The sequence below is a fragment of the Syngnathoides biaculeatus genome, chromosome 17, assembly GCF_019802595.1.
Source record: "Syngnathoides biaculeatus isolate LvHL_M chromosome 17, ASM1980259v1, whole genome shotgun sequence".
In the NCBI taxonomy this organism is placed as follows: Eukaryota; Metazoa; Chordata; class Actinopteri; order Syngnathiformes; family Syngnathidae; genus Syngnathoides; species Syngnathoides biaculeatus.
The window spans coordinates 8,595,038-8,607,254 of record NC_084656.1 but is presented as its reverse complement, the minus strand read 5'-3'; the positions used below and the strand labels follow the sequence as shown (position 1 = coordinate 8,607,254).

General features: G+C 40.3%; 1 protein-coding gene across 1 annotated transcript in view; it reads right to left on the bottom strand.

The window, feature by feature from the left end:
• Nucleotides 1-12,217, bottom strand: part of pappaa (pregnancy-associated plasma protein A, pappalysin 1a) — a 101,850-nt gene that overhangs the window by 54,570 nt on the left and 35,063 nt on the right. Inside the window, exons 8-9 of the mRNA XM_061801408.1 lie at nt 5,580-5,708; nt 1,550-1,641 (exon numbers count right to left, since the gene is read on the bottom strand). Coding sequence (XP_061657392.1) covers nt 1,550-1,641; nt 5,580-5,708 — 221 coding nt within the window. The remainder of the gene's footprint in view (nt 1-1,549; nt 1,642-5,579; nt 5,709-12,217) is intronic.

Below are 12,217 nucleotides of genomic sequence, written 5' to 3'. Positions count from 1 at the left end.
CGAAGAGAGGAAAAGGAAGCTACATTCCCAGGAGGTTCAGAAGGAAAGAAACAAAAGGAATAAAAAGCGAAGGCTGATAATGTGAGGGAAGCAAACCAATTCCAGAGACAGAAGGGAGCATGGGGGTTGGTAGGGAGCATCCTACTACGTAAGTCAAGAGGTAAGGAAGGTTACAACTATCATTTTTCCAGACATCCGACCTGGGGTTCAAAGCCGAGAAGTGGAAGCTTATGGGGCTGGATAAGAAGGGCCTCACTGCTCGCAGCTAAAGCGCTATCAGCTGGTGGGGTTCCATTTAGTGGAGTGGGGGGAGAAAGACGGCATCCCATGCCAAGTTGGCCAGGGCCGCCTCCTCAAAATTCCAGCCCTCCCTATCGCAGTCCAAAAAACGAAAATAATTTCTGTGTTCTGTTGGACAGCGAACTGAGGGGCTGCCGAGGGGGCATACAGATTCCTCGCACTGAGGAGGAGGCAACAGTGAAACCAAGATAGGCTTATTATGACAACTTAAAGCAGTTAAAGAAAAAGTACATTAAATATGATTCAAATTTTTGAATTTGAATCAAACGAGCATCCATCCATCCATCCATTTTCTGAGCTGCTTATCCTCATGAGGGTTATGGGAGTGCTGAAGCCAATCCCAGCTGTCAACGGGCAGTAGACGAGGTATACCCTATTCTGGTTGGCAACCAATTGCAAGGCACATAATGACGGACCTCTTTGCAATATTAGCACAAAAGGCCATGACTGGTGGTTGTATAAGCAATCCAAGTACAATCTAATAAATAATTACAAAATCACTTGTAATTTACCTGTAGTTTCAGTTGTTAGGTACTTTCTCTTCAGACTATAAAATACAAGATGGCTAACTGAAGAGGTCGACAATAACAAAAGAAGGAACGATGGAATTTAAAACACAAAATGGGCAAAATGAATTTATGTGAAGAGACTTGTATCCCGTTGGGGTATTATTTCAGTGTCTTATTGTGAAAAGTGGTTAACTTATTTTTACACTTTTTAAAAATTCAAACTATTGCCTGTACAGCCTGTAGAGGGAGTCATAGGGCACAGACAGACCTTCCCATCATCATACCATCCAAATTCTGTGCATAACCATGCACGCACACATGCGCACGCACACTTGAGCCCTGCAGTTGGTGGAAAAACAGCATGGCCAATGCAGTCATCCAGCAATCCAACAAGAATTAAAGCGGCTACTTCACAGGAGCTCCCACATGCATGCGCCTGCTAGCATCTCGTTTACATCCGTAAACACATGCATGCTTGCAACAGGGGAACAGTGGAGAGGAAAGTGGGGAGGAAGTGGGAAATTGCAGCAGGGGAGCAGCACAGGATACCCATCCATCTATTGGTGAAAAAGAATGTTGGATATGCCAGTCATTTAGCTCTGTAAAATAAGATGAGTCACCCGTTGGAAACTTAATTGTTTCCAGAAAGACAGAGAAACAAAAAACGGGCAAAGCTTTTAGGGTGTCATACATTAAGGATGGACTTGCAGGCAGCAAAATATGAACACTAATTGACTTACCAACACAGTTGAAGAAAGGCTCTTTCTTGCACTGGCTGGAGCAGCCGTCTCCATTCATGGAATTCATGTCATCACACTCCTCTCCTTTGGAACTAACACATCAGGAGGTGGTTAAGGAAACATCCACACTCAGACTTGCCAAACAACATACAATGATACGTCATACAGGAGAGGAGTCTCTCCGTGTGTACACTCACTGGCAGCAACACAATTAAGGTACACTTACTCAACGATCCAATACTGGAAATGTCTAGGCAAAATACAGTAGCCTAGAACCGCTATGATAAACACATTGAGGCAGCCAAATTTAAGTAAGACTGTATTTGGATAAATGATCAGCTGGAAAGCGTTGGCCTCACAGTTCTGAGGTCCCAGGTTCAATCCCGGCCCCGCCTGTCTGGAGTTTGCATGTTCTCTCTGAACCTGCATGGGTTTTCTCCGGCACTCTGGTTTCCTCCCACATCCCAAAAACATGGAACATTAATTGGACACTCTAAATTGCCCCTAGGTGTGATTGTGTGTGCAGCTTTTGTCTGTCTCTATGTGCCCTGCGATTGACCGGCAACCAGTTCAGGGTGTACCCTACCTCCTTCAGCACTCCCCGTGACCCTAGAGAAGGATAAGCATCTAAGAAAATGATTGGATGGATATTAAAAGTTGCGATGGACTAATTATTGTGCATTTTCATATTCAGTACTTTGTAAACATTTCATGCGCTCAGAAAATGCAGACATAACCCCATTTTGGAGTTAAGCATAAAAAGAGTGTTAAAGACTACAAAATATCTTGGTACAATTTGTAAAGAAAAACAAAGGAATAATTTGCAATTAATTGTGAAATTTTTTATTGACGTGTGTTATTACCCCAATTAAATGTCATACAGTCCCAAGTGGTATTTGAAGAGCACGGCAAGTCCTTTTTTTGTTGTTGTTGTTGTTGTTGTGGTTGTAAACTGAAGACATTTGAGTTTTAGATGAAAAGATAAAAATGAGACAAAAGTTCAAAATTCTAGCTTTTACTTCATGGTATTTACATCTAGATCTGTTAAACAAGAGCACAGAGTGTCTTTTGTTTGAAGCGGACTTTTCAAGTGAGCAAAAATATTGGAACATTACTAAATTAAAGTGAATAAAATTTAATATTTTGTGGCATAACCCGTACTTGCAATAACTGTGTCAACTACGCTTTTCCATGCCTTTACAGAACACACACATTTTCTCTACCACTATTTCAGTAGGATGAATGAGGAATTAATTTTGATGAGATAACAAGCAAAAAGACATATTTGACTGAACAAAGAGTGTGGGTGAGGCATCTGCCTTAAGTACTAGAGCTAGAAAAGTGAAAAAAAAAAAACATATACGAGATGATTATAAATGTCAAACTTCAAAAAACAATGCCGAAAGAAACTTAAAACCACATCATCCTGAATGCATCAGCAGGGTCGAGAGATGTTAACAAACAGCAAGAAATTGAAGGGAGCGAGCAGTCTTATTTACTTTTGCAGGGTACGCACATACTAATAATTGGGCCTCATTCCCAGTGCACTCCATAAACGGTCTTATATATATATCAGACAACAGGATTTTAGCCCTGATATTGCCCGATTAGTGATCGCGGCCGATTTCCCAGTTTGGGCCCAACATACTTATATTACTACATGTAACTGTAACTGCTTAGAATGTCACCCTCAGAGTTCTGAGAACCAGGGTTCAAATCCCGGCACCACATGTGTGGAGTTGGCATGTTCTCACTGTGGGTTTTCTTCGGGCACTCCGGTTTCCTCCCGCATGCATTAATTGGAGGCTAAATTGCCCTTAGGTGTGATTGTGAATGCAATTAGTTGTTTTGTCTCTATGTACTCTGAAATTGGCTGGCAACCAGTTCAGGGTGAACCCCGCCTCCTGCACGAAGATAGCAGGGATAGGCTCCAGCATTCCCGTGACCCTTGTGAGGATAAGCGGCTCAGATAATGGATGGATGGATCTTCCATGTAGTGAGACATATACGTAAGTGACATATGACCCCCCCGCCCCCTCTGCCCCCAACACACACACACACAATACATTTTAGTTGTTGACACCATAGTAACATATATCAGGTTTCTGGTTCTGCCAACCCCAAAATTTTTAATTTTCCAAGATAAAGCCCAGTGTTTGTAAATAAATGGAATGTGGTACCACCATGTGTTGTGTAGTGTTGCTACTCTCTGCCATAGATAGATTTTATGTCAAGAGTCAGATATAGCACAATCGGGAAAGATCAAATTTGTCTTTAGTTTGATCCAGGCATTAGCTGAAAATCGTAATGGAAAAATACGATGGCAAAGGGTTTTGTAGATGGTCAACGTCAAGTACCGCCAAGACACGGACATCGTGATTAGGTCAAGAAACGGAATGACAGCCATTTAGAAAGCAAGCTGAAGCGTGCGCTGTTGCCGGCCACAATTAGAGGAGCAAGTGGTTGTATTGACTGTTTGTATAACATATCTCACAAGTCATATACAACAATTAAAACAACAAGAAGAAGAGTTTTCAACCACAACCTAGTCACCAGGCAACCTAATATTTAGCCTAGTATTTTCTACCACTACTAAAACTACTACCACTTACTTTTACACTTTCTACTTTTTGCTTTCTAGCAGCTTGAAACCCCTGTGGCACAGTACTGCTTCTCACAGGTCAGTTTTGGGACTATGACAGACTTTATGTTTAGGAGTGGAGGATATGATTAGGTGTGTGTTGTGTTGTTTTGATCATCTCTTGTACATCACACAATATGGGTCTGATTTACTTAAGAGTTGCACGTTCAAAAATATGATTATGCATGCAGACATATGTGGATTCTTGCCAAATGCATGAAATTGCCACGCATTTTATTTTCCAGATGGTGGGATGTGTACTGTATATGAAAATTCAATAATATACTTTAGCACCCAAAATGCTACCACACAACCCTCATTTGGCTTATTTCAGACGACGATGAGTGTGCCTACAGGACCGGCTGGTGTTCTGGTACTACCGCAACAACCTGGAGCTTATCTCGCATAAAACAAAGAAGGCGATTGTAGATGATGACAAAGACACAGCCCCATGGTTCTCCCTAACCCTCAGACTCTACCGTCTCCATTGTGGACTCGTTTGGCTTCTTGGGGATCTCAAGTGGGAGCTGACCTACAGCACCCTGATCAAAAAAGGCCCACCACAGTATGTTCTTCTTGCGACAGCTATGGAAACTCGAGGTACCACCCAAGACGTTGGAGCAGTTCCACATGGCCATCAACGTGTCCTCCCTCACCTCCTCCATCACTGTGTGGTACACTAGTACCACTACTAAGAACAAGCACAGACTGTATCTCACTGTGTGTGTTGCTGAGAAGGTGATTGGCTGCAGGATCTCATCCATCTAGGATTTGTGTAACTCCAGGACACGGGGGAGTGAAGGTCGGCTTATAGTTGACCCTACACACCCTGGCCACAGCCCATTCGACCCTCTCCCCTCAGGCAGGAGGCTACGATATCTATAAAGTCCCACCAGATGAACAGCTTCTTTCGTCCAGCTATCAGAGTTATGAACACTAAAGACGGCCGATATCACCCATTAAAACTGCCCACCCACTGTATACCACTGTTTTTTTTTCTTTTTGGGCATTGTTTATTTTCCTTTTTCTCTATATTTGTATATATTTTTATTAGTACCCTCTATGTTTCAGATTGCAACATTGAGCTGAGAATAATTCTTAGTCTTGAATCTATACTTGACTGAAAGTGCCAATAAACTAATTCTGATTCAGATTCTTATTAGTTCCTCGTTATGTGTAGAGATGCTCACATTGTAAAAAAATAGTATGAGTATACCCTGCTACAAGAATGCATATTGTATCTAACACGAGGTTCAAGGCAACAAGATCGAGGAGCATTTCATCGACGCGGAAAGTAGGCACTGCCTCAGTACAAGCTCCAGTTCAAGCACACTTCATCGACAACTATTGGGGAAAATATCTGAAGTGAATATTGTAGAATTGGCTCACCTCTGGATCAAACCATCGCCACAGTAGGTTGCCCCAAGCTCATGCACCAGAGGTGGTGAAGGCTCGCTTTCACTCAGACTAGAGATGGTCTGGACCTGATAGGTGTACGCAACATGGGGCTCGACATCCCTAGAGGGACAGAAACAGAGAGATAGACAGACAGACAGAGACGGAGAGACAGACATCACAAAAACGCTTATGCATTTCAGGAAAATGGGAAGCCTCAAAGCAACGTCAGAGAGAACCGCAATTACAAAAAGATTATACACTGTAACGACACTTGGACCAGCCTGGTGGAAAACTGCATGTGTCGGGACGCTCTGTGTTGCAGCATCTTTTCAGCAGCAGATGCTTCCACAAGCCAAAACACACAATGCCCACAGACGCTCCCTTTGCTTGCGCATCATAGCGAGTCAAAGAACCATCATGAGGAACACACAAGCGAAATGGTTGGAATTATTGAGGACTACTCACTTTACGGGTGTATGTCGCCATGAAGGTTTCTTGAGTCGGCATGATAAGGAAGGCTGAAAATAAAAGGTCTGAAAGGAAAAAAACAATACTTAAATGAGAAAACTTAAAACTATCAACAAGCCCCCAAAAAATTGTAAAAATGAAAAGGGAAAAATCAAACGACAAATGAAAAACTGTAAACCATAAGCAAGCAAAAACTGTACAAGTGCAAGCAAGGGTGCTGTCATGAGTTGTCCTGGTTATGTTATTAAACAACAAAAAAAGCCTTATGAGTCTATCCTGTCCTTCATAAATAATCTGTAGCACCCCCATTTGCAGTTGTGTTGTTTACAGTTTTCTTATTGGCTTATAGTTGGGTTTATCATTTATTGTTGATTTGCCATTTATGGTCATGGTTTCTCATTTAAGTTTTGCATTTGGCTTTCAGATGTCCTAAATCACGCAATGATGTGCGTCCAACAAGTAATTCAATGTTTCAAACAGTTTTACAGAGTATGTAGTGATTATTGTTTTTGTTTTTTTCTAATACGGATCTTTTTTTTCCGTTTTATTTGTACATTTTTTGCTTTGTTGCTTATGTATGTAATTAGACGTTGCTTCTGATTTTTTTTTTTTCTGTTTCCCACAGTAAATAGCTCTGGAAAAAATAACATCCCATCTCCTTAGTTCCAGTTGTCAACTATTTTATTTTATGGCATATGCACTCCATTTAAATATGTTAGAGAAATGCCACCATTGTCTTGTTTTAAAAAAGAGACAGTATTCCTGAGATCTACTCATCAACTATTTTCATTAATTATAACAGCCCAATAGTTTTTTGCATGTGATATTTGTACAGGCTACGAATATTTGTAATATATTCTGTGTAGTGTATAAAGAAACTCTCCAGACTAAAAATATGTTCATAATTGAAAAAAAAAATCAGTTTCGTATTTAAGCATAATAAATCCTATATCTTTTACATTTAATGTGTAACAGGAGACACGTGTATACAGGATATGTTTTGTTTAATCATAGCAAGGGTAAGGAAGATCCAAGGATAGGGGCAGAGTTGGTAGATTAGGGCCAAATAAATCTGATAGATACAGTAGATTGTTTCATGTGAACCATCAAGTTTGGTAGGAATATCCCATGGAATTCCAAAAAAAAAAAAAAAAAGGCAACAACGTTGTAGTGTTTTAATGTGTAGCAGGATATACAGCACAGTGGATTTGAATCTCAAAGACTGATTTTGATTACTGTGTGAGAAGAGTTTGGGTGAAATGTATTTCTGTAATGGTATTTTATTTATGACATCTCCAGTGCTGGTCCTTGGCCGGTCTTGTACATATTTCCATGCCTAGTGTATTTTTTCAACACATTGCATTCAGACAAAAGTTTTTGCCTGACTTTCTGTATTTTATAATATAAATGAATATATATAAAGGCACAAGTTTAGAAAAAAAAAAATATATATATATATATATATATATATATATAGTGTGGCACGGTGGTTCAGCTGGTATAGCATTGGCCTCACAGTTCTTAGGACCCGGGTTCAATCCCGGCCCCGCCTGTGTGGAGTCTGCATGTTCTCCATGCCTGGGTGGCTTTTCTCCAGGCATTTCGGTTTCCTCCCACATCCCCAAAACATGCAACATTAATTGGACACTCTAAACTGCCTCAGGTCTGATTGTGAGTGCAGCTGTTTGTCTCGATGTGCCCTGCGATTGGCTGGCAACCCGTTCAGGGTTAACAGCTGGGGTAGCCTTCAGCACTCCCCGCGACCCTCAGGTGGATAAGTGGCAAAGATAATGGATGGATGGATATATATATATATATATACACAATATATATTGACTCTTTTAAAACAGTATCTTAGACCTTAAATGGTCAAGTATGCGGTACTGGTATGCGGTAGCTCCAATTAAACAGGAGAATCTATGAAAAATCCCTCTCTGTGAATTAGCTTAGCATCTTATCATCTGTTTAAATTTCGTATTCACGTTGATCAGCTTGCACTCCCTAAAATCTATTCCAACAATAAAACAAGTCCGGTGGCCGCTGGGTTGTGACTCACATCCTGCCTCGACCACAGTTGCTTGAACTGCCAGTACCTCCATCACAATGATAGCCACTGTCGCTAACAGAGCTTCGCTTACATGTGCACAACACAATGATCAGTTCGATGACTCAACGGAGTTCCACAAAAATTACCACAACACTTCCTGTCCTGGCAACACATGGACAATGATGCATTTGATGGAAGACAAACAGAAACAATGGGCTCCAATCAATGTGGTTGCGAAAGTTTGAGTTTTTATTTCAATTTCTCATTCATAGCTGTTGGGTTAAAATGACCACTTCGTTGTGGGATAAAGAAGTTTCACCGTTCAGGTTTTGGAAAGAAGATGATGGCAGTCAACCATCCATGTCTTGCCAATATGAAAAAATGAGTGGATGAATGATTTCCAAGATGGTAACACTTTATTCACATGGGTGCTTTAAAGCTGTACAATTTGTCGAATAATACCTCAAAGTTAGATTGTTTTTTTTTTTTCGTTTGTTTTGTTTCAAACCTCACCATCCTTGATGCCAGCATATCTTGCAAGCACACAGGACACTTCAGTTCTTCAGCCAGCATCAAAGGATAAAATCAGTGGGAACTATGGTGGCAAGAGAAGAATATAGGCCAATGTATGCTCCCGTGGTCGACAATGCACACATTGCATCACGTAACTTATGCATTTGTTGCCAAGGAGCACCTCCGCAACTTATGTCAGAAAGAGTTGCTGCGCGGAGCTCATCTCTTGTGATTGGTCCGTTCAGTCACATGATGTGATGACATACTCACCATTTCTCCGGGCTCCACATACCACTTACATTGCCACATTCTCGATCGATTTTGGAGCATAATTAAACGTATCATCTGGTCATTTTGGTCCATTTGCACAAGGAGAAGCACATCCAGGGTCGGCATTGTTGTTGCTTTGTTCATTGTTACAGAAAAGAAAGTAAAAATGGCTACCGGAAATGACCAAAATGTGCTGAACAAACGCCACATTATGACATTCTGGCCAATACCAGCCGTAGCAACATTTGGAGAAGAACTGCGATACATTTTCAAAACTGAAAGCGTGGGTTGCACTCAAGTTTAAAGGCAAACTATGCGCAGGAGACCCGCAGTGATGTCAGTGCAGTTGCTGTATGCGGGAGTACGAAGAAGCCTTAACAACTGGAAAACCAGTTTGAAAAGACTCCAAGTACTTTTGTCCAGCATTAAGCGAGTGTTAGTTGGAGATTGCCTGTAGTCAAGTGTGACCTTGCTTCTGTTAGCCAATCATTCGTGCTGTTAAAAGTTTCATTGAGTTAAGTTTCAACTTACAGTTTTGTGTTCTATAACAGTTGTCTTGATAAGACTCTGATGCAGTATTTTCTTAAACAAATGCTTTTGATATTGCTCTTACACTGTTGTCAATCATTCAAGGCAATCAGTTTGTGTTGTTCTACAGGGTAAAAGGTAGACCGCTTTGTTAGTGTCTGGTGTTGTCAGTCAGGGACAAGAACTTGTTACCTGCTAAATGCTTGTCATGTTTGAACATTTTACATTAAGAAAACAATAATACAAGTTTTATGATGGCGACAGTTTCTACTCTAAAACAAATTATTCTAAAGAGAACTGATCTCGATGGGACTGAGTCGCAGTACAACCAGCGTCTCGGAAAGATTGCGGCTGTCTTTGAGGTACTACAGTACCAATATGTAACGATGGTTGGAGAGTGGACTTTATCTTAATTATTAAGAGTCAATAATGATAGTAATACCAGTCTAAAGTTAATTTAGAATCCTATTTTAAAAAAAATTGCTTTTTTATTGATTCGATATACAGTATGTGTCTCATACTACGAAAGACTTCTCTCTGGTTGATGTCATGCAATGAAGCAAGCATGACAGATTTATTTATATACTGTTGGTCCAAGCTAATCAAAGGGATTTTCTGTGCCAGAGGAGTACAGTAAAAATAAAACAACGAGAGACAGTTAGGCAATAGGCCTAAGGCATAACACCATGCTGGCTGAATAGCCATATCCACGACTACAGGTCAAACCATCAATCAATCAGCTTGGATGTCATTGTCATCCCGTTCTGGAACTTGAGGATGACAGGATCAAGAAATCTCAATATATATGGTGTAATCCTTTTGTCTTCACAGACTTCCTAGAATTCCTTTTAAAAGCTCTGATTTTTTTCCTCTGTGAAATGGGAACAGTTGACGTATTTAGTGTAGAGAGAATAGAAGAGTGAAGTCTTTCATTGCTGTTGCTGACAGTAATGTTTGGGGACGATAAAGATGAAGGGTAAAACGAGACACTCATAATCCGTTTACATGCCGGCAAAGAAGTCAGCCATATATGTTTTTATCGCTGATAAGATTTCTTCCTTTTGTAGACACAGACATTCTTCTCAAGAAGCTTGTCAGAAAGGAATGAGGAGTTGTATCTTGAGTCCCTCTACAAGTCTGGTACAAAGTGGATAAAAAACTATACCAAATAAAGATTGCAAGTGCCGAACTACTTAGATTAAAAGGAGAGTTGTTGATGTCTCTTCTTCTGTTCATATGAAGGTGTTCCTTGAATCTGCTTGGTTGTCTTTGCTAACAGATCTTGGATAAGAAAAAACGACAAACCTTTACAAGAGCAAGAAATATAAATAAAAAAAGATATCAGTTGCTTTGTCAGTACATCAGCTGATATTCATCTATGGCAATGGTCGGCAACAAGTGGCTTGGGGGCCAAGTCTTGGCCCGCCGATAATTATATCTGGTGCGCCAGTTGGGAATTGCAATTTAAAATCAACACTTTTATATATTGATTTTAAATTGTTCAAAATAACACATTCATAAGATTTTGACATGACTGACAAGTATGCTATTAACTATATTGGTAATCTTGTTTTTGAAAGTGAGGCTTGATGTGAATCAGGCCATTAGTTTGTGTTGGGATGGACAGGGATGAGTGAGAGAAAGTTAACTGGACGATAAATGATGAGCATTCAGTTCTCACACACCCATATCTATCTCATAACGAGATTTCCTACTACATCACATGTAGTATGTGGAGGACAATTTCTGAATCAAACAGAAAAAATGGTGGGTGGATGTGTTGTCACTACAAATGTATATGCCATAACAACAACAGCAGCGCTTGAGTCTATAATTGGCTTAAAATTTGTGCTAGGGACCTTCTGCAAAATAAACAACTCAATTTTTTTGCAAAAGCAGGGACTACCTGATGGACACCTAATTTTGGGATGCAATTGTCAGGAAAAAAAATTGTTCCAAAAATTAATTTAGTTGCCAATCCCTGATCTTAATGGGCTGCATTCAGCTATATCTTGTTCTCATTCAGAGACAAACATTTTTTATTGGCCAGATGTCGACCCATCGATGAAAGAATTGCAATCTGACATTGCAAATTTTTATTATCATTATCCCTATTTGCGCAATGTCTGTGCTGTTACTGCTGATAGGTTTTTTTGTTTTTTTTGGGGGAGGGGGAGCGAGTGACTGGTTAAGGTATCTGCTTCACAGTTCTGAGGACTGGAGTTCAAATCCCAGGCCTGCCTGTGTGGAGTTTGCATGTCCTCTCTTTGCCTCCAGTTTCCTCCCACATCCCAAAAACATGGATTAATTGGAGATTTCCCGCAATCCTTGTGAGGATAAGAAGTTCAGAATAATGGATGGACAATAGGAGACCTTAAAATGGTTTTAGGTGTGATTGTGAGTGCAAATGGTTTTGTTTTGATGTTCTCCGGGATTGGCTTGCAACCACTTCAGGGTGTATCCCTCCGACTGGCCAAAACAGCTGTGATAGGCTCGAGCACTCGTGATACTCATGTGAGGATAAGCAGCTCAGATCATGAATGGATTGATGGATGTGAATCACCACTGCAGAATAGTGTCAAGAAATGTTCACTTTTTCTGAACATTCCCCCTTTCACAAACTTTAAGCTATCAAGTAAAATAAATGAAGTTCTTGTTGCAGATGCTGGCAAAACTGCGCTCTAAATTGGGATGCAAAAGTCTAATGTAATATGGTGATGTTGTGCATATTTTGTTTTAAAATTTTAAACCCCTAATTCTGGCACAATTAATAAACTGCACCAAATTTCCAATTTTCAGTCTT